This window comes from Ornithorhynchus anatinus, chromosome X1, assembly GCF_004115215.2.
Source record: "Ornithorhynchus anatinus isolate Pmale09 chromosome X1, mOrnAna1.pri.v4, whole genome shotgun sequence".
In the NCBI taxonomy this organism is placed as follows: Eukaryota; Metazoa; Chordata; class Mammalia; order Monotremata; family Ornithorhynchidae; genus Ornithorhynchus; species Ornithorhynchus anatinus.
The window spans coordinates 84,400,930-84,423,353 of NC_041749.1; the positions used below are offsets into that span (position 1 = coordinate 84,400,930).

Consider the following 22,424-nt stretch of genomic DNA (forward strand, 5'->3'; position numbering starts at 1 on the left):
TGCCGGTCTCACCTTTACAATATCGCCAAGATCCGCCCTTTCCTCTCCACCCAAACGGCTACCTTACTGCTACAGGCTCTTGTTATATCCCGGCTAGACTACTGTGTCAGCCTTCTCTCTGATCTCCCTTCCTCCTGTTTCGCCCTGCTCCGGTCTATTCTTCACTCCACTGCCTGGCTCATCTTCCTGCAGAAACGATCTGGGCATGTCACTCCCCTTCTTAAACACCTCCAGTGGTTGCCTATCGACCTCCGCTCCAAACAAAAACTCCTCACTCTAGGCTTCAGGGCTCTCCATCACCTTGCCCCTTCCTACCTCTCCTCCCTTCTCTCTTTCCACCGCCCACCCAGCACGCTCCGCTCCTCCGCCGCCCACCTCCTCGCCGTCCCTCGGTCTCGCCTATCCCGCCGTCGACCCCCGGGCCACGTCCTCCCGCGGTCCCGGAACGCCCTCCCTCCTCACCTCAGACAATCTAATTCTCTTCCCCTCTTCAAATCCCTACTTAAAACTCACCTCCTCCAAGAGGCCTTCCCAGACTGAGCTCCCCCGTTTCTCCCTCTGCTCCCTCTACCCCTCCTTCACCTCTCTTCAGCTAAACCCTCTTCTCCCCACTTTTCCTCTGCTCCTCCCCCTCTCCCGTCCCACCCCCTCAGCACTGTACTCGTCCGCTCGACTGTATATATCTTTATCACCCTATTTATTTTGTTTATTTTGTTTAATGAGATGTACATCACCCTGATTCTATTTAGTTGCCATTGTTTTTATGAGATGTTCTTCCCCTTGACTCTATTTATTGCCATCGTTCTTGTCTGCCCGTCTCCCCCGATTAGACTGTAAGCCCGTCAAACGGCAGGGACTGTCTCTATCTGTTGCCGACTTGTACATTCCAAGCGCTTAGTATAGTGCTCTGCACATAGTAAGCGCTCAATAAATACTATTGAATGAATGAATGAATGAATGAAAAGGAGGGCTCAGTCTGGGAAGGCCTCCCGGAGGAGGGGAGCTCTCCGCAGGGCTTCGAAGGGGGGAAGTGAGCTAGTTTGGCGGATGTGAGGGAGGGCAATCCAGGCCAGAGGTAGGACGTGGGCCAGGGGTCGCTGGCGGGACAGGCGAGAACGAGGCACATCCAAGCTCCTAGGATCGAGCTCTGGCCATGGTAGATGCCACATAAACGCCACTGACGGCATGCCTGCTTGAAAGGGGAGGGAGGAGAGAGCTCAAGCGAGCTGGCTTTGAATCGCTTTCACTTTCTCTGGAGGACGGCCTAGGGGGAAGCAGTTTCAGTTTCCTTTTCCTCAGCTTGCTGCAGAGCGTCAGGGAGACTGGAGAAAGGTGGGAAGACCAGGTGACGGAGAGAAGAAGGATCAAGCTTTCAGAGCCTCCCAGGACCTCATTCATCTGTACCAGTCTCAGCTTCCCGGGCAGAACTGGCTAGCTAGCAGAGTCGGGATCGGATCTGCCTGCCCGTCACCGGGACAGCAGAATGAGCGTCCCCGGAACAAGTCAGGGCATCGATGAGGAGCTGTATTCCCGGCAGCTGTGAGTACTTGCGCTTCCCCCTCAGAGCTTCGTTTTCCCCTCTGTTCCCGTTGTATGTGTGTGTCCTCCCGGATCTGCCCATCTCCCCCATTAGGTTGGGCACTCCGTGAGAGGAGAGCCCAGGCCTGGGAGTCAGAAGGCCACGGGTTCTAATGCCGACTCGGCCACTTGTCTGCTGGGTGACCCTGGGCAAGTCACTTCACTTCTCTGGGCCTCAGTTCCCTCATCTGGAAAATGGGGATTAAGACTGTGAGCCCCACGCGGGGCAACCCGGTTACCTTGTATCTCCCCCAGCGCTTAGAACAGTGCTTGGCACCTAGTAAGCACTTAATTATCATCATCATCATCATCATCAATAGGGCCCTGATGTCTTATTTTGATTGGATGCTCCCAAGTCCCTTCTACGAGTGCTCTGTGCACCTTAGGTGAGCAGCGTGGCCTAGTGGCAAGAGCACGGGCTTGGGAGTCAGAAGGTCATGGATTCTAATCCCGGCTCGGCCACTTGTCTGCTGTGTGACCCTGGGCAAGTCACTTAACTTCTCTGTGCCTCAGTTACCTCATCTTTAAAATGGGGAGTGAGACTGTGAATCCCAAGTGGGACAACCTGATTACCTTGTATCTACCCCAGTGCTTGGAACAGTGCTTGGCACATAGTAAGCGTTAAACAAACTAACAAGGTTGCCTATCAACCTTCACACGAAACAAAAACTCCTCACTCTTGGCTTCAGAGCTCTCCATCACCTTGCCCCCTCCCACCTCACCTCCCTTCTCTCTTTCTACTGCCCACCCCGCACACTCCACTCCTCTGCCGCTCACCTCCTCACTGTCCCCCGTTCGCGCCTCTCCCGCCGTCGACCCCTGACCCGTGTCCTACCGCTGTCCTGGAATGCCTTCCCTCCTCACCTCTGCCAAACTAACTCTCTTCCCCTCTTCAAAGCCCTACTGAGAGCTCACCTCCTCCAGGAGGCCTTCCCAGACTGAGCCTCCCTTTTCCTTCTGCTCCCCCTCCCCTCAGCACCGTGCTCATTCATAGATATTATTTGTTGCCCTATTTATTTTGTTAATAAAGTGTATATCTCCTTGATTCTATTTATCTTGATGATGTTGTCTTGTTTTTGTTTTGTTCTGTTTTGCTCTGCTGTCTGTCTCCCCAGTTTAGACTGTGAGCCCGTCATTGGGCAGGAATTGTCTCTATCTGTTGCCGAATTGTACATTCCAAGCGCTTAGTACAGTGCTCTGCACATAGTAAGCACTCAATGAATACTATTGAATGAATGAATGAACAAATGCCATAATTATTATTATTATAAATCTGATGATGATGAAGCAACCAAAGAAGGCGGGAGGAAAGCGGTGGGGAATGGGGAGCAAAGGGGTTGGGAAAGAAGCAGAGGAGATGGGAGGGGGGCTACTAAGGCCAAACTGACAGCCCAATTCCCCCTCCTCCCCCAGCTACGTGCTGGGCACCGCAGCCATGCTGCGACTACAAGATACCACCGTGCTGGTGTCCGGCATGAGAGGGCTGGGTGCGGAGATCGCCAAGAACCTGGCACTGGCCGGAGTTGGCAGCCTCACCGTGCATGACCCCAACCCTGTCCGCTGGACGGACCTCTCCTCTCAGGTATGAGGATGGGCGTTGTGGTGGGAAGTAGGAGGGACGCTGGACTGTCGGCGGGTAGAGAAGCTGGGGTCTTCCAGGAGGGGGCTGGAGAGGTAGCTCAGAGCTCATGAAGGCAAGTGTGGCTCCGAGGTGGGGCCCGGGGTACTGAACTCCAGAGAGGCTCCCTCCCCTCCCGCAACCTCCCATGCCATCTCCTCCCAGTTTTTTCTGTCAGAGAAGGATCTGGGGAAGAACCGGGCAGAGGTCTCTCAACCGCACCTAGCTCAGCTCAACAGCTTCGTCCCCATCAGGATCCACACGGAGCCCCTCACTGAGGCCTTCCTGCGTGGCTTTCAGGTACGTGCCTACGGATTCCCTCCGCTCCCTCCGGGATCTATCCCTTCTTACCCCTCGCTTTCTCATCCTGCCAGTCAGCCTCCTACACCGCCCTGCCCACCTCAAGGGGTGGCATTTTGGGTACGGGGGCAACCCGGGGAGGGGCTCCTTGGGGGAGGTTGGTTGGTTGGTTGAGAAGCAGCGTGGCTCAATGGAAAGAGCATGGGCTTTGGAGTCAGGGCTCATGAGTTCGAATCCCAGCTCTGCCACTTGTCAGCTGTGTGACTGTGGGCAAGTCACTTAACTTCTCTGTGCCTCAGTTCCCTCATCTGTAAAATGGGGATTAAGACTGTGAGCCCCACGTGGGACAACCTGATTCCCCTATGTCTACCCCAGCGCTTAGAACAGTGCTCGGCACATAGTAAGCGCTTAACAAATACCAACATTATTATTATTACTGGGAAGTCGAGGGAGGGATCGGGGGGGCTGGGCCAGTTTGGGTTAGAATGGAAAAGGGATGGGTGCAGCCAGGGTGACTAGGGTTCCCCCTCTAGACTGTGAGCTCATTGCAGGCAGGGAATGTGTCTTTTTTTTGTTGTATGCTCCCGAGCGACTAGTACAGTGCTTTGCACACAGTGAGCACTCAACAAATACCATCGAATGAATGAATGAACAGGGCAAGGCAGACAAAGCTGAAAGGATTGGATATAGCAGACAGGGCGGTGGATGTACTGACTGGCAGATGTTCAGGTGGTGGTGCTCACAGACTCGACACTGGAGGAGCAGCTATGGGTCGGGAGTTTCTGTCACAAGCACGGTGTGCGCTTCCTCGTCGCTGATGCCAGGGGCCTGGTGGGGTGAGTGAGAACTCTCGTGGGTCCTTAGGCAGCTGCCTGCTGCTTTCTCCCCTCCCTAGTCCCCGTCCCATTTTTTTTCCCCAGTCCTTCCCAAGGAATAGGTCAACTCTAATCTTACTGGCTTCCCTCACCACCACCACTATGCTGCCCCGCTTCCTGGCAGTGCCCCTCCCTTTTCCCGAGCCCTGAGTCGTCGTCCCCCCCCACACAACCCCCTCGTCCCGTTGCTCCATCCCTCCTCCCCTGCAGGCAACTTTTCTGTGACTTTGGAGAAGACTTCACCATCCAAGATCCTACTGAAGCAGAGCCAGTGTCAGCTCCAATCCAGCACATCTCCCAGGTGAGTACTGACTGGTTGCTCACACCCATTCACACCCGGGCCTTGCCTCTGAGATCTGGCCAGGGCTCTAACTCCTGGACACCTCTTTCAGCATGAGGGTCTGGCCTGGGGTAGGGTGACTGGTGGTGGCTTTGACCCAAATTTTCACAGGGATCTCCTGGACTGGTCACTCTTTGCAACGGGCAGCCTCACGACTTCCAGGATGGGGACTGGGTCACCTTCTCGGGCATCAGGGGTATGATGGAGCTCAATGGCTGTGCCCCCCAGCCTATTCATCTACTGGGTAAGGACCGGCTCTTCCCCCATCTCTTGAGAAGCAGTGTGGCCTAGTGGAAAGAGCATGGGCCTGGGAGTCAGAGGACCTGGGTTCTAATCCCGGCTCTCCCTCTAGCCTGCTGTGTGACCTTGGGCAAGTCGCTTTTCTGAGCCTCAGTTTCCTCAGGTATAAAATGGGGATTTGATTCCTGTCCTCCCTCCTGATTATACTGTGAGCCTCCCGTGAGACAGAGACCGTGCCCGGTTGCCTGTATTGTATCTACTCAGCACTTAGTACAGTTCTTGGCACAGTAAGCATTAACAAACACAGTTATTATTTCTTTTCTCCCCTCCACCGAAAAATGGAAACCTCCCCCATCCCAGCCCCCAACAACTGGTGCAGGCAGAGGAGTAGAAACCCATTTTCAGTAGGACTCACTTCCCAGGCCAATTGGCAAGTGGGCAGAGCTGGAGGGGAGGAGGCAGCATCGAGCTGCAGGATGAGGATGGTGCGTTGATGATGATGATGGTATCTGTTAAGAGCTCACTGTGTGCCAAGCATTGTGGAGTTGCAGGTTGGGAAAGTGGATTGGGTCGAGGGCTGGGAGCTCCGATTTGGGGCGTGTCCCGGTGGGGTTGGGAGTTAAGATGTGCCGGGGTCCCCATAGATGAGTGGACCTTGGAGATTGGGGACACAATGACCTTTACCCCCTACTTGAGCGGCGGGATCGTCACTGAAGTCAAGAAACCTCAGATCTGCAGCTATGTGAGTGACTGTCCTGGGGTAGGAAGGTGGGGTGGGGTGGAAGAGGGAGTGGGGATTGGCCTCCAAGATGCAGGAGGGAGGGTGTTTGGGGGATTCCGAGATGTGGCATTTGGAGGGCCTCTGGGAGGGGGGAAGGGGAGGTGACTCCCTAGACAAGGTGACCCTTCTCTCCATCATTAGGAACCCCTGCACCGGGCTCTGGATCAGCCCCGGATTCTGGCTTCTAGCCCCAAAGCGAATGAGGAAGCCCACTGCCTTCACCAGGCTTTCCGCGCACTGCACCACTACGAGAAACAGACTGGTCACCCACCCCGACCTTGGAACCTGGTCAGAGTCTCAGCCCACCCCCACGCCACCACTCCTGTTCACAGCCCTTCCCCCTCCCGCCTCTCACTGACCTCATCCGCTGCCACCTATTCCTCCCAACTCCCCCTCCCACCTCGCCCCCAAATGTCCAGCGCCCACACCTTGCACACTCACCATCCTCGCCTGCCTACGACCTCCTCTGCTGTCTGCCCACTGCCCTTACCTACCGCCTTCGGCCAATCCTCCTGGCCCCGTCGTCCCTCTCCCTCAGCCTGGCACGGTTGGACTTGGAGTGGCTCAGGGTGTCACGAAGCAGGGGGGCGGAGGAGGAGAGGATTGGAAGGTGGGGGTCCGGCGTCCAGATGCTGTCGTCCTCCCGGACAGGTCGAAGCAAATGAAGTGGTCGCCCTGACCCAGAAGCTTACGCCCCAAGAGCAGCCCTTAGATGACGCCCTCGTGAGGAAGTTTGCCTTGTGCTGTGCTGGGGACTTGAGCCCCATCGACTCTATCTTAGGTGGGATTGCAGCCCAGGAGGTCCTGAAGGTGAGAAAACCTGATCGGACTCGGAGAGGGCAGGGTTGTGGGGTGAGGGGGCTGAGGGCGTAATGCCCACTGGTTATGGCCCCATCTAGGCCACTGACAACTGGGTGTGGGCCACTAACTTTCCTCCCTTGCCCCCTTCCCTGTTTTGGGCCACCCCTTTCCCTGCCCTCCGCCTACCGTACTCTTGGGAAGCAGCGTGGCTCAGTGGCGAGAGCCCGGGCTTGGGAGCCAGAGGTCACGGGTTCGAATCCCGGCTCTGCCGCCTGTCAGCTGTGTGACCGCGGGCAAGTCACTTAAATTCTCTGGGCCTCAGTGACCTCATCTGTCAAATGGGGATAAAGGCTGGGAGCCTCACGTGGGACAACCTGATGACCCTGCATCCCCCCCAGCGCTTAGAAGAGTGCTCTGCACATAGTAAGCGCTTAACAAATACCAGCATTATTATTATCGTACCTCTCCCTGACTCCACTGCCTCTTCCCTGTCCTCCCCCTTCACCTATCTCTGGCCTCCTCTCCTTGTCCCCATCTCTCCCTTTCCCCCTTCCCTTTTCTGCACCCTCTCCTCACCTCCATCGTCTCCCTTCCCCCCTCTCTATCTTTGCTGGGCCTCTTAGCGAAGCAGCGTGGCTCAGTGGCGAGAGCCCGGGCTTGGGAGCCAGAGGTCACGGGTTCGAATCCCGGCTCTGCCGCCTGTCAGCGGTGTGACCGCGGGCAAGTCACTTAAATTCTCTGGGCCTCAGTGACCTCATCTGTCAAATGGGGATAAAGACTGGGAGCCTCACGTGGGACAACCTGATGATCCTGTATCCCCCCCACACGCTTAGAAGAGTGCTCTGCACATAGTAAGCGCTTAACAAATACCAACATTATTATTATCGTACCTCTCCCTGACTCCACTGCCTCTTCCCTGTCCTCCCCCTTCACCTAATTCTGGCCTCCTCTCCTTGTCCCCATCTCTCCATTTCCCCCCTTCCCTTTTCTGCACCCTCTCCTCACCTCCATCGTCTCCCTTTCCACCTCTCTGTCTTTGCTGGGCCTCTTCCCCTCCCTCCCTCCTTCCTGGCTCCCCAATCCCCGAGCGGGCTACCAGAAGCAGGGCAGGGAATGCCAGAAGCGGGACGGGGAATGCCAGAAGCGGGACAGGAAATGCCAGAAGCAGGAAAGGGAATGCCATCAGGGGGCGCCGAGGAACTAGAATTGCCCCTATCCTTAGCCCGTTCATTCCCGCGGCTGCGGAGCCGGAGCTAGGAAAACCAGGAATCCCTGGGAGCCAGGGACCGGGGCTCTTGCTTTCAGGCCTCCACCCCGGCTCCCCACCCTCCAGCTCTCTGCTCTGTGGGCCCGAGCCCTGGGCTTCCGCGCTGTTCTCATCACCCAAACGGCTTCATCCGTCTCCTTGGGCCCAGGGAGATGGAAAGGGACTGGGGGGAGGAGGGGAGGTGTGGAAGGGAGCAGGCCCCCGGGAGTGGGGAAGAAGGAGAAGGGAATAAATTACCGCCCAGGGAGTAGGATGGGGGCTGGGCCTCCCATGCCAGTGGAGGTGCGGGGGGTTGGGGCTAGATCCCTGGGAGAATTGGGATTGAAGGTCCTGGGTCCCCAGGCGGCCTCGGGGAAATTCCGCCCCCTGAACCAGTGGCTGTACATCAACGCCCTCGAGTGTCTCCCAGAAGATGGGGAGCCCCCGCCGAGCCCCGAAGATTGTGCCCCCGTGAGTGTCTTGAGTCTGGGATGGGGACCAGATGGAGGGAGAAGGCTGGGCTCGGAGCGGGTGTGGAAGGGCACTGCGGGGGAAGTGAGAGGCTTGGGGGGGCTCTTTAGGGGTCAAGGGCATGGAGGGGGGATGCTAAGATGGGATCTCCAGCGTTGGGCTCAGAGGGTCTCTGCGGCGGGGATAGAGTGCTGGGCTTGGAGGAGCCCTCATCTGAGGTGACGACAGGGAGCCCTTTCTGGCTCTTCCAGCTTGACAGCCGCTACGATGGACAGAGAGCCGTGTTTGGGACCGATTTCCAGAAGAAGCTGGGCCGTCAGTGCTACTTCTTGGTGAGCAAACCTGGAGGAGCCGGTGCAGGGGGAGCTGAGGGGGCTGCTATGAGTAGCTGGGCTGGAGGGAGGGAATGTGACTGGGAGCTGAGGAGAGTCCAGAGGTTAGGGAGGGGGGAGGAAAGGGGGTGGCTCAGTGCCGCGTCAGTCCCCAGTCTAGGGGGGATAGGTGTTGCTGAATTGCACTTTCCGACCGCTTAGTACAGTGCTCTGCACACGGTAAGCGCTCAATAAATGCGATTGAATGAATGAATGAAAAAGAGGTGAGAGTGGGGGTTCCCAGATGGAAGGGATGCAGGCTGGTTTCGGCAGCTTTGGGAAGCAGCGTGGTCGAGGGGAAAAAGCACGGGCCTGGGAATCAGAGGACGTGGGTTCACTCGTTCGTACAGTCGTATTTATTGAGCGATTACTCTGCGCGAGCACTGTACTGAGCTCCTGGGAGAGTACGCTACAACAATCAACAGAGACATTCCCTGCCCAGTGAGCTTTCAGTCTTCTAAGCAGCGTGGCTCAGTGGAAAGAGCCCGGGCATGGGTCAGAGGTCATGGGTTCTAATCCCGGCTCCGCCACTTGTCAGCTGTGTGACTTCGGGCAAGTCACTTCACTTCTCTGGGCCTCAGTGACCTCATCTGTAAAAGGGGGATGAAGACTGCGAGCCCCACGTGGGACAACCTGATCACCTTGTGTCCCCCCAGTGCTTAGAACAGTGCTTTGCACATAGTAAGCGCTTAACAAATGCCATCTTTTTTTTTCTAATCCCGGGTCTGCTGTATGTCTGCCGCGTGACCTTGGGCAAGCCACTTCACTTCTCTGGGCCTCAGCGATCTCATCTGTAAAATGGGGATTAAGACTGGGAACCCCACGTGGGGACGGGGACGGTGTCTAACCCGATTACCTTGTATCTACCCCAGCTCTCAGAACAGTGCTTAGCGCTTAGCACTGATCAAATACAATTATAATAGTAATTATTATCGTTATGATTCATTATCAGGTGGGAGCCGGGGCGATTGGCTGCGAGCTGCTCAAGTCGTTCGCGATGCTGGGCTTGGGAGCTGGGCCAGGGGGAGGTATTACTGTCACGGACATGGACTCTATTGAACGCTCCAACCTCTGTCGCCAGTTCCTCTTCCGCCCGCAGGATGTGTCTGTAAGTTGGGCTGGGGGCGGGGGACCCAGGGCACGTGGAGGTAAGAGGGAGGAAGGAGACTGCCACTTGTCAGCTGTGCGACTGTGGGCAAGTCACTTCACTTCTCTGCGCCTCAGTTACCTCATCTGGAAAATGGGGATTAACTGTGAGCCTCACGCGGGACAACCCGATTACCCTGTATCTACCCCGGCGCTTAGAAAGGTGCTCTGCACGTAGTAGGCACTTAACAGATACCGACATTATTATTATTATTATTATTACCAGGATGGGGGAGCGAGGGTGCCGCAGGGTGTCGGGGTACTCTGCTCTCGAGAAATGGGATCCAGGGGGTCTAGCTCCCAATTTCCTACATCCTCAATGGGGCAGCTGCAGGCTTGGGTCTGCTGGGCAGCTGAGGGAACTCGGGGGATGGGAACGGCCCCCTTCCGTGGGACCACGGCGCCCCGGGGGAACGGAGGGCTCCCCGCTTTGGCCTAGCCTAGGGGCTTTCCTGGTGCTCTCCCTCTTCCCCGCAGAAGCCTAAGGCGGAGGTGGCTGCAGCTGCAGCCCGGCAGCTGAACCCCAGGCTGGCAGTGACCCCACACGTGCACCGCGTGGGGCCCGACACGGAAAGCATCTTCGGGGATGACTTCTTCTCTGGGCTCCACGGTGTGGCCACGGCGCTGGACAACTTTGAGGGCCGTGAGTGCCCCCCCCCCCCTCCTCCCTGGGGGTTCCTGGGTCGGCCACGGCCCCGTGGACTGAGCTTCCCAAAGCCCGCGGTGCCGGCGGGATGCCCCCGGAGGCTGCCTCCGCTGCCGACCGTTAACTCGACCCTCGTATCCTCCCCAGGCCAGTACGTGGCCGATCGCTGTGTGCACTACCTAAAGCCGATGCTGGAGTCGGGCACGCAGGGCACCCGGGGCAGCGCCGGCGTCTACCTACCTTTCCTGACCCAGCGCTACCGAGCCCCGGTCGTGAACACTTCACCCACCTTTCCTGTCTGCACCCTGCGCCACTTCCCCAGTGCCATCGAGCATACCCTGCAGGTACAGTTCCGACCCGTCCCGCCACTCCTCCAGAGCCTCATCTGTTTTCCAGCCCTCCAGCCCTTCCGCCACCCACTCGAAGGCTCCACCCCAGCCCCAGGGACCCCACCCATCTCTAACCCTCCCCCCAGCATCTCCCCTCACCTGTCCCTCTGTTCTCCATTTCTTTCTGACGGACCATCCTTTCCGCCCTGGTGTCGGAGTGGCGGGTGGACCCCCTCTGAGGGGCCCAGGAGGGAACCCGGAGCAGCCCTACAAGGAGGCCAGAAATACGTGGGGAACAGGCCACTCCCTCGCGGGCTTGGCAAACGGGGCTCTTCCCCCCTGCCATACCGTTCCCATCTTCTCCTCCCCCTCGCTTGGTTTTTCTTCCCAGTGGGCCCGGGATGAGTTTGAGGGCCTGTTCCGGCAGCCGGCAGAGACCGTCCACCGTTACCTGCGGTGAGCCCCGGAAGGGGGTGTGGGACGGAGGGAGGGTGGCGGGGGAACGGTGCGGGGGATTGAGAGGGAGGCTGGGCCGGGGCAGGCAAATCGCGGCCCACCCAGGGCCACAGGAAGGGCTCCTGGGATACAGTGATGCGTGGATGACCGGCGCTGAGGGACTGAAGCTGCAGTTGGTCTTGGTTCTTGGGAGGGCCCGAAACCACCGGGGTCCTTGGCTCAGCGGGACCTGTACCCTCCCCTTAGCGAACCGTCCTTCCTGGAGACGCTGGAGGGGGCACAGGCCCTGACGTTACTGGAGAGCCTCTACAGCAGCCTGACCCATCGGCCCCAAGACTGGCGTGACTGTGTGAGCTGGGCCCGGCGCCTCTGGCAGCTCCACTACCACGATGGCATTCGTCAGCTGCTGCTCCACTTCCCCCCAGAAAAGGTGTGCGCCGTGGGCCGAGCAGGGAGGCCGAGGCAGGCAGGCAAGCAGGGAGGGCGCTCCCAGGGACCGGGGATGGATCCTAGGCCCGAAGCAAGTGCCGGGGCACATCCTGGGGGGCCATAGATGCACTGAGTGGGGCAGAGCCAGGGAATCGGTTAACCAGGGAAAGGGACTTATTTTCAAGTGTCTGACAATGTTCAGAGGCCTTCCCTTCAGCGGAGACTGGTCAGATGTTTTGAGCCGGTTATTTCGGCATGTGAGTGTGACCTCTCTATCGGTTGCCAGTACCGTACTTCCAAGAGTCCCCTTCTGCTTCGATTGCAGCCAGGTACCTGGGGAGACGGTGGGGGGGAAGGGGGGTGCTGCTTTCTTGCCCCCCGGCCCTACTTTGAGTAGGGTTTAAAAGAATGATCTGTCTCCCTCCCCTGCAGAGGAAGGGGGGGAAGACGGCCAGTTAAACGAGAATTAGGAGCACGTTTAGCCGAAGGATGCCTTGTGGCCCGATCCCCTGGGTCCCGCTAAACTGGATAAGAAAAGACAAAGAAAGTTTTCATGGGGTTTCTGTATACTGACACTCTCTGTGATTGCTGCAGGAACTCCGAGTACTGTTGCCAAATATTTTTAAACTGGTTTTTGAAACAATTCCTTTACTTTGAAATTCAATCAGAAACAGATGGTTTTATGTTTTCCTTGCAGAACTGAAATTTGGGATCTGCAGATCTGGAAATATACATATATTTCCAAATCTGTCCCCTTAAAGCAGTATTTGGTTTTGTAGACCCACTCAGTTTCAAGTTCACTGTGGAACGGGGGGAGGGAGCGTGTCACAAGAATTTGGAGATCACTGGTAGAGTGCCCTGAGAGGGACCTCAGTTCCACGAGGGGGAGGGGGACTTTGGAGGGTCAGTAATTCCCCTGCAGCCTGGCAGCCTCTTGTAGATCCCACCAGACTATAAGCTCCTTGAGCAGGGTTGTGTCTACCAACAGCACAACAACCACAACAGGTTGTGTCTGTTGTAATGTACTTTCCCAAGCGTTCAGCACAGTGCTCTGCACACAGTAAGCCCTCAATAAATACCACTGATTGATTATTGTGGTAGTACCTACTGAGCATCTACCTGAGGCAATGCACTGCACTAGGTGCTTGGGAAATACAGCCTAACGAAGTGAGCCGTTCCCTGCCCACAAGGAGCTAACACCCTAACGGGGAGAGACAAACATAAAAATACTTTTTGCAAATGCCCTATCCGCCAGATGAGCCAAGATGGAGTCCCCTTCTGGTCTGGAACAAAGCGCTGTCCCCAGCCTCTGGATTTTGACCACCGCAACGTGAGTGAAGGGGCAGAGGGCGAGGGATGGTGGGCGGGGACCAGAGCCCAGGGATTGGAGGGAACAGACTAAAGCCCCTCTCCGGGCACCGGTGCCTGGGAAAGGTCTCCAAGAAGCTTCCCCAAATGGGGCTGGGGCTGGGCCCTGGGACCTTTTCTTCCTTCCTCTCCTCCTCTCCTCTCCATTAAGGGAAGCAGTCTGGGGTTTCCCATTCGGGCGTGACATGAAGGTGGTGGTGCCAGAGAGCGTTGATACCCGGGGCCCCCTAACTGAAGCGGCACCTGGGAAGGGGAAATTGCCTTTCTATAACCCTCAGACTGTGAGCCCCACGTGGGACAGGGACTGCGTTCGACGCAAACGTCTTGCATCCACTCCGGTGCTGAGTACAGCGCTTAGCACGTAGCGAGTGCTTGAGAAATATCAGAATTTTTATGCTAAGCTCTGTGCTGAATATAGGATAGTTAGATCCTGACGGGCTCTGTTATATTATTGTGGTGTACTCTCCCAGATGCTTAGTACAGTGCCCTGCACACGGTAAGTGCTCAATAAATATGATGGATTGACCGGCTCCTGTCTTCTTATTTTGATGATGATGTTTGTTAAGCCTTTACTTTGTGCGAGCATCGTTCTAAATACTGGGTTATATGCAAGTTAATCAGGTCAGACACAGTCCCTGTCCCACATGGGGCTCCTAGTCTATGTGAGGAGGGGTAGACAGATAGAGAGAATAATATAAAAACTAGGAATGACAAAATCAGCCAACTGAGATAACAAGGAGAGCAGGAAGGGAGCAAAGGAGAGGACAGAAGAGAGGTCCAGCACCTGATGAGTCCTCTTCCCCATGCTCCTCCCCACCCCCAGCCCAGCTTCGGGGAATTTGTTCTGATTCTGCCTATGCCCACAGCCCACCCACCTGGACTACATCCTGGCAGCCGCCAACCTGTACGCCCAGGTTTACGGACTATCGGGCTCCAAGAACCGAGACGCTCTGCAGGCCCTGCTGCGAGAGCTGTCTGTCCCTGCCTTCCAGCCCAGGGCCGATGCCCAGATCTTTGCCAGTGACCAGGAGATGGAACAGCAGGCCCCAGAGGACTTCAGTAAGAATCTAGGTCATCTGCCTGCCATTCCTTCCTTCACTGAGCCCCCTGTCCCCCTGCTCCTTCCCCTGTTTGTCCCCCAAAGTCCAGGCTTCCTGGCCTCCAGGATCTCTGCTACCACTGCCCTTGCGCTGAGGGCACCTCGAGCAGCCCAGAGCTCGTACCAACTCTGGGATTCCGCACCTGGCCTCTGGCACTCAGGCACCCTGCCTTGAATGCCCAGGCCCATGTAGGCATGGGGAGAAAGATGTGGGGAGCCCAGAGGAGGCTCGGGACAGTAAGACAGGTCTTGTCCTGAGGAGGCCTAGGGTGGTGAGGAAGGAAGGCCCTAGCGGGGGGGCCGAGGGGAGGGGAGCTAGGGGCGGTGAGTGAGAACGGTCCCCCTCTGCCTGGCAGGCACAGAGCAGGAGAAGCGACTCCAGGAGCTGCGCGGGGCCTTGGAGAAGCAGCAGGAAACCTTCCTCCACGCCTCCCCGATGAAGCCACTGCTGTTCGAAAAGGTATCTGCATCCCTGGCCCCGGGAGCGCCGGGGGCTCCCTGGGGGTCCCTGGCCCGGGGGTCCCTGTGGTCAGTGGGCCGAGGTCACAGGGATCACCGGGCCGAACTCCTGCAGGATGACGACAGTAACTTCCACATGGACTTCATTGTGGCCGCATCCAACCTGCGCGCCGAGAACTACGGGATCCCCCCGGCCAACCGCAGCAAGGTCGGCGTCTCTTCGCTCTTCCTCCCCAACCGTAACCAGGACCCCTTGTACACCTTTTCTCCCACTAGTCCCCTACCCCCTCTGCGTTAACCCCTTCCCGCCACCCAGGGGTGTTTTGACTGCCCGTTCGGGTCTCCCCCGGCCCCTCAGTGGCCGAGTCTCTGGGGCCAACCTGTCCGCCTGTTCTCCCTCCAGAGTAAATTTATCACAGGGCAGATCATCCCGGCCATCGCCACCACCACGGCGGTAGTGGCCGGTCTGGTCTGCCTGGAGCTCTACAAGGTGGTGTGGGGACACCAGAGGCTCAGCTCTTACCGCAACAACTACCTGCACCTGGCTGAGCCCCGTTTCAGCCGTTATGTGCCCACTGCCCCCGTCATCCAGAGGGTGAGTTGTCCCCCTACCCTCTCAGCGCTGCCCTAATCCTGCTTTTCACCCTGCTTTCTACCTCACTCCCTTACTCCAGCCCCTCCCTCCGCTCCTATCCCCCTCACCCTCTCGGGCAATCCCTTAACCCTCCTGGCCTCTACCCCTCTCCCTCCAGGAAATACCGTCTATCCCCTCACGGGGTCATGTCTTTTTTTTCTTATGGTATTTCTCATGGCATTTGTTAAGCGTTTACTATGGGCCAGGCACTGTACTAAATCCTGGAGTAGATACCAGCTAATCAGGTGGGACGTAGTCCCTGTCCCGCCCGGGGCTCACAGTCTTAATCCCCATTTTACAGATGAGGTAACTGAGGCACAGAGCAGTGAAGTGATTTGCCCAAGGTCACCCCGCAGACAAGTGGTGGAGCCAGGATTAGCACCCAGGTCCTTCTGTCTCCCAGGCCCTTGCTACGTCCACTAGACCACGCTGCTGTCCTGGAAGGCACGACCTATAATTTTGACTAGGGCAGTGGAGAGCAAGGAACTAGGGGAGCAACGTGGCCGGGTGGAAAGATCCAGGACTGAGAGGTAGAGGACCTGGGTTCTAGTCCCTGCTCCACCACTTGCCGGCCTTGTGAGCTTGTTCAAGTCCCTTCACCTCTCTGGCCCTCAGTTTTCTTCTCTGTCAAATGGAGAATTCAGTACCTGTTCTCCCACCTTCTCTAACTGTGAGCTCCAGGTGGGACCATAAGTGTATCTAACCTGATTATCTTGTATCTACCCTAGTGCTTAGTGCCTATTAAGTACTTAGCAAATACTATTATCATCATCATCATTATTATTGTTATTATTAATACTAAAGGCCCTGGGCCCGTCACCCTGCCGCAGCCAATAGGACAGCTTCGCTTCTCCCTAGCTCTGGATGCTCTCAGGATGGCACTCACGTCGAGGGGTGGCAGGGTAGATACGAGCTAATCAGGTTGGACACGGTCCATGTCCCACATGAGGCTCACAGGCTTACTCCCCATTTTCCAGATGAGGTAACTGAGGGCCGGAGAAGTGAAGTGACTCGCCCGAGGTCACGCAGCAGACAGGTGGTGGAGCCGGGATTAGAACCCAGGTCCTTCTGTCTCCCAGGCCCTTGCTCTATCCGCTAGACCCCGCTGCTGTCCTGGAAGGCAGGACCTATCATTCAGACCTGGGCGCTGGGGAGCCAGGCACTAGAGAATCAGCTCGCGTCAGAGCGGCCCCTCCCTGCCCCTGCTGCCATGATGTTGCCCTTGGACGTTCAAGTTGTGCCCTGGTTCCCTCAGATATTTTCAGGGACAGAGGTCCAGGAGAGGGGATGGTTGGGGGGTGGGGGAAGGGAGGAGTGCCCAGGGCTGTCCCTTCGTCAGCAGTCAGTTCGAGGGGCTGCATCCGCTCCCCTCTCTGACTAGCCCCTCTTCCCAGATGAAACTAGAAACTATTCTTTGTTTAGCTGTTGATGGAGGCAAGGCATGGAGAGCCGGACAGGGAACTGATGGTGGGGAGAGGGGCCGGAGGTAGACCGAGGGGAGTGGGATCTGGCTGGGAGATGGGGGGGTGGGAGTTGGGGAGATGCCAAGCTGGAAGCTGGGGGGGCCGGGGGGAGGCCAGGCTGGGAGATGTGGGGGGGAGGTAGGCTGGGAGCGGGGGGCCAGGCTGGGAGCTGTCAGACACAGGAAGCACCCGTCAGGCCTGGGGGACCGGGGGAGCTAGCAGCTTTAACTCATTAGTGCAGCCAGACGGTCCTGCCGCCAGCCCCTCTCCCGCCTCTCTCCCCCTCTTCTCCATGAGGAGGGGGAATGGGAATAGTGGCAAGAGGCTCTCCCTTTCTTTATTCAGAGCTAAGACTCCTAGCGCTGGCCTTACCGCTGTCTCCCTGCTCCTCCTCTGTCTCCTCTCCCACCCCCCTTCACACACACACACACACACACACACACACACACACCCCCACCCCCCCCCCCCCCCCCCCCCGCCAAACTCCTGGCAGGAGGGAGAGAGGAGGCCTGGCCTCCAGATTCTATTGCTGGTCAGAGGAGGGGAGGGGGCATCGATGACCGGAGGGAATGGGAGGAATAAAAGGAGTTTGCTATTCCCTGATGCCCCCTCCCTTGGGAAAAAGACAGAACCCCCATTCTAGGGACTAGGGAAAGATGCTGAGACAGAGCCTGTGAGAAAGGAAGCAGCAGCCGAGAGCAGAGCAGGCAGCGGGATGCGGGGGAGGCAGCGAAGGGGGCGGGCGGGGGGGCAGTTGAGGAACATGGTCTGCAAAGGATTAGTAGCTCATTAGAACAGAGCTAATGAGAACCAGGGGCCGAGCCCGCAGGAGAAGAGGCAGGCTAAGTCGTGTCTCACCTCTATCCCCCAGACCGAGGTAGTCCGAGCAGAGGGCCCTACGGAGGCTCGACTGGGACCGGGATCCTGGGGGCGATCCAGTCTGGGGCGGCCGGCAATATCCCCCACCCCTCCTCACGGGACTTCTGTTGGAGGCTGCAGGGCTAGGAGCAGGAACTCCCCGGTTTTTCTCTTTCTGGGCCCAGGTCACTCCTTGTCCTCTGTTTGGGCCCCCTGCCTCCAGGGCAGGAATGGAATGGGGGGGGGGAGCACAGAGTCCCTTTGTGTGGGGCTGGGGTGAGGGCTAAGGACTTCAGAAGGCCAGGGCCCTCTTCCTGCCCCCACCCCACAAACAGGACCTCCTTTGTCCCCTGTTCTGTCCAGATAAGAGGGCGGGGAGCCCCAGGGCTGGGCTTTTCTGGAGGTCGGGGGGTAGGGATGGGGGGGGGGCCGGGGGAGTGGGGAGAGGCGAGCTTACTCTTTGCGGGACAGAGCCTCCCCAGCCGCCCACTCCCCGCGCCCGCCTTCGAACTGCTCTTTCCAGAGCTGGAACCGGCCCTGTTTCTCTCCTGCCCTTCACCCCACCCAGCACAGGGGGCTCCATGCATTCTCTGGGGAGGCCCCCTGCCCTGGCTCAGCCCACTGTCCTCTGCCTGGGAACCACACCCCTTCAAGCCGGCAGCCCGGTCCCGGGAGGCCCCGAAGGTTCCTGGAGGAGACTGAAGCTCTGTGGCTGTGGCTCGGTTCAGGGGTGGGGTGGGGGGATCCACCGATTCCATGCCCCCGATCCTTTGGCGACTTCAGGGAGGTTGCAGGGCCCCTCATGGAGGAGGCTGCCGTGGGCCGTGCCGATGACCCTTCCTTTTCCCTCCACCCTCCACTGTCCCTGCCACGCCCTCCCCGCACCCCACCCCACCCCACCACCGCCCACTGAAGGCCTAGGCCAGGAGTTTGGGGCAGTGGCAGGCAGGGGAGAGGAGGGGCCCCGCTGGCACAGGAAGCAGCCGTGCACTTGAGGAGCTGAGGCGCTCCTTATCGGAGTCTTACAGCCATCACCCCTCCCCCGCACTTCCTCAGGAAGCCCTCCTCCTTCAAGTCCCCCCTCTCCCTTCACCGACCGCCCCCCCCATTCCACCCTGCTCCCAGCCAGGGTGATGGATAGGCCACTTTTCCTGTGGTGCCCCCCGTTTCCTGAGCGGGGGCAGGGTGGGGGGAGCCGGGAAGGCCGGACCGTTCCTCGGCTCGGAGTAAGCTCTGCTCCTCGGCTTCCTTGCCCACTCTCTCTCGTCCTCTTCTTCTGGCTCTCGCTCTCTTCCTCGGCCTCTACAGGGGTTCTGGACTGCTGTATTCCATTCCCGTCTCGCCTCTCTCAACGGCCCCCCGCAATCCCGCACCCGCGAGTAGCCCCCGCTCCCTCTTCTTCTCCCTCCCCCTCCCTGGCCAGCCCACCTACGACCAGGGGGCCGCGCCGGCCTGGGCGGGATCTCCGCGTCCAGATTAAGTCGGAAGAGGCCCACTATGAGTCCCGGCCCTAGGATTGAGGGTTTACATTGAGAGGCCCCGAGACCCCTTCAGCCAGGACTGAAGGGGCCGATCCAGGATCTGGGTCCACGTTAGAGAGGGCCTGTCATCCCTTCTGCTCGATTGTACGCTCCTTGAAGGCAGGGATCGTGGGTCCCAACTCTGTCGTATGGTACCTTCTCAAGCGCCGCCCCAAGTAGATGCTCAATAAATTCTATTGATTGAGTGGGGGTTGAATTACTCTAGGCTTCCTGGGACCTCCTTCCCAGGGCCTGAAGCCCGGGACTAGGCTCGAACCAGACTGCCCCTGGGACCAGGAGGAAAGGCCTTTTGCCTCCCGTGACCGTCCCTCTTTCCCTCCTCTCCTCCTTCCCCAGATAATAATAATAACGCTGGTATTTGTTAAGCGCTTACTATGTGCAGAGCACTGTTCTAAGCGCTGAGGTAGATATAGGGCAATCAAGTTGTCCCACGTGAGGCTCACAGTTAATCCCCATTTTACAGATGAGGGAATTTAGGCCCAGAGAAGTGAAGTGACTTGCCCACAGTCACACAGCTGACAAGTGGCGGAGCTGGGATTCGAACCCATGACCTCTGACTCCCAAGCTCGGGCTCTTTCCAGATCTGATGTCACCTCCCGCCCCGGATGTGTTGGCCGACTGGGCCCCGGGCCGGGCCGAGAGGCGGCCAGGATTATGCCCCCGCCTGGCACCACCTGGGCACGGGGCCCTCCTCCCCTCTCACCGCAGCCTCAGGCTACAGGAATTCCTATCCCATTCCTCCCTTCCCTTCCCCTTCTCCTATCCCCCAGTATCGCCACCTGGAGTGGACTTGCTGGGATCGCCTGACAGTGCCCACCCCCCCACCCGGCCAGCCAGAAATGACCCTGCAGGACTTGCTGGACCACATCTGGGTAAGCCCCCCCCCGCCCCCCACACCACCCTTTCAGCGTCCTACCTTCCCTCCTCAACCCCCCTTGGCACTGGCTCCCGGCCTAGTGCCCTTTACTTTCTTCCATCTCTTACCTCTGACTTTTCTCCTTCAGCCCCCCGAAGTCTGAATTAGAGTTTCTCCCGCCACCTCTCTTCACACACTCAGGCCCCACTGTCCGCCCAAACCTCTCTTCTTCCTGCCGGTCCCCCTTAGGCCCTCTCTGCCCCTAAAGCCTGCTCTCTCCTGACCCCCATCCCTGCTCCCCGGAGCCCAGAACCGCTCACTCCTGGACTTGTCCTCTCCCCCGACCCAGCCACAGACTGGGCCCAGCAGGTTCTGTCCCCACAGGCGGAGCACAGGCTGAAGGTGACCATGCTGCTTCTCGGCTCCGCCTGGCTCTACTCCCGGGGCTGGCCGGAGGCGAAGCGGAGCCGACATCTGTCACAGAGGTGAGAACGGCGGCGGGGCCAAGGTGCGATAGGGCTGGAGATTTCAGCTTGGGCCGTGCCCTCCCTTCCCCTCTTGCCATAGCAAGAGACGTGACTTGATCCACCCGCGTCTACCCCAGCGCTCCACACGGTGCTTGGCACATAAGTGAGCACTTAACACGTACCGCAGTTACTGTTATTACTCCAGGGGGCAGAGCCACTGGTGCCCGGTCAATCCCTGAGTCTAGAAGAGCCCTGCAGCCCTGGCCCCTGGGGGATGAGGATCCAGCCTTCCCCCCGCCCCCCCCCCCCCAACTAAGAGCCCCAGCCCGCCTAGGGCAGGCCCTCGATCCCCCTCGCTCCCCGCTCCGGCACTCACGGGCCTTTTCTCGGGTTGAGATGGTCCGACTTCCCCCGAGCTGTGGTTGCGGCCTCCCCCGGCCCACACGGAAAGGAGCAGTTACCCAGGGATGCCGCACCAGCTGCTTCAATTCCCAGGGCAACCGACGGGACCATCCCTTGGGCTCAGGGTCTCCCTCGAATCACCGGAAGCCTTTCCTGAGCCTTCCGAGCCTGCGAGCGTGTGCTTACAAAGAGCCGGGGATGGGGATGTCTCTCCCCGGGCCTGGTCCGGGGCTCCCGATAACCGGGCTCCCCTAGCTGCTCCTCCCAGTCCCCCACTCTGGTCCTTCACCGTGGGGGCGAAGGGATAAGCCAGAGGGGCGGCCGAGACGGGACGAGGCCAAGGGCTCAGGGGTGGGAGAGACGGGAAGGGCGGAGCCCACCCACGGCCGGACGGGGTGGGAGATGCCGGCAGAGCCGGGACAGCGGAGAGGCCGCGGGGTGAAGTGAGGGGCCGCAGAGCTTGGCGTCCTGGGGGATCCGAAGCTCGGAGAGCAGCAGAGATCCGAGCGGCAGCCGAGAGCCGTCCCCGCCGGGGCGGCCTGGAAGATAAACATCCTGCCGGTTAGTTCCCAGCCCGGCTCCACACCTCTCTCAGCCCTGGCCCCCCGCTTCCCTCCGGCCTCTTTGCCCCCGCACTCCTTCCTCGGTCCACGGGGAGCTGGATGAGAGAGAGAGCGGGGGCCAGGGGGTGGGGGGGGCGGAGAAGCCGAGTCTCCAAGAGACGGCAGGCGTACCCCGAGAGGTCTGATGAAGGTCATCAGGCTGGCTCCGCCCCCGTCCTGCCCCAGATGGTCCCTCTCCTACTGTTCCCACCTGAGGGCCCCTCACACCTCCCTGGCAGTTTCCTGCTGCCAAATGGAGCAGCCAAATGTAGCCCCGGGACCGTGTCTGGGGGCGGGGGGAGGGAGATTAGGGCAGGGGGTCTGGGGCGGGGGGAGGGGGTTTGATCCCAGCCACGGGAGCCACTCGAGGCGTCAAAGGCGGGACCCGCCCCTCCCCGCTCCCACCCTCCCACGATCCGAAGGGAGACAGCGGCGGCGGCGGCGGCGGCGGCCGTAGCCACAGCCAGAGCCACAGCCCTCCTGCGGTCTCCTGGTCGGGCGGGGGCCGGAGCAACCAGGAACAGAGCTCGGCCCGGTCCCGGGAGCTGGGGGTCCCGTTCCGCCTCCTCCCCGGGTCACGCCGCTCCCGGGGGCTTCTCTGCAGGGACCGGCCTCGTTTCCCGTCTCCCTGCCCTCGGGTCCTAAAATAGTTTCAGATGTTTCCGGTCTTGAGCCGCTCCTCCCCATTCCCCCGGCCGGGCCCCCCCGGGCCTCCCGTGCCCCGTTCTCCCCCTCCTTTCCTTCCTTCCCTCCTCCGGCTGCCCCGCGCCCCTGATCGGTTCTCCCCTCGCCCCCAGGGTGACGGAGCTGGTGCGGAGAGTCACGGGCCGCGCCCTGGAGCCCCGCAGCCGGGTCCTGGTCTTGGAGGTGGGCTGTGAGGAGGAGGAGGAGGACGCGACCTTCCCCCCGCTCCACTACTGCCTGCGTGAGTGAGCGGGACCCGGCAGCGCAGCCCCCGAGGTCCGGGCAGCCTCGGAGGCCTCGGCGTCACCACCAATAAAGACGTGGCGCGTCCATCCCGGGCGATGGCAGCCAACTGGAACGGCGA

At 59.2% G+C, this 22,424-nt stretch overlaps 1 protein-coding gene across 2 annotated transcripts; it reads left to right on the forward strand.

The window, feature by feature from the left end:
- The first annotated feature begins 1,083 nt into the window (after positions 1-1,083).
- UBA7 (ubiquitin like modifier activating enzyme 7) lies at positions 1,084-22,424 on the forward strand. 2 transcript variants are annotated; one of them, XM_029052249.1, is made up of 24 exons: positions 1,084-1,539; positions 2,992-3,160; positions 3,362-3,496; positions 4,226-4,332; positions 4,582-4,672; positions 4,823-4,955; positions 5,596-5,693; positions 5,874-6,020; positions 6,384-6,542; positions 8,143-8,250; positions 8,502-8,582; positions 9,574-9,729; positions 10,245-10,410; positions 10,561-10,757; positions 11,134-11,198; positions 11,445-11,628; positions 12,883-12,957; positions 13,862-14,066; positions 14,451-14,554; positions 14,669-14,761; positions 14,957-15,148; positions 19,820-19,921; positions 20,290-20,390; positions 22,174-22,424. In XM_029052249.1, exons 1-24 carry the CDS (start codon positions 1,484-1,486, stop codon positions 22,307-22,309), a joined length of 3,060 nt encoding a protein of 1,019 aa, XP_028908082.1. In that variant the 5' UTR covers positions 1,084-1,483; the 3' UTR covers positions 22,310-22,424. The 2 variants fall into 2 exon arrangements, with proteins under 2 accessions (XP_028908082.1, XP_028908083.1); XM_029052250.1 differs by having other exon boundaries at positions 13,862-14,054.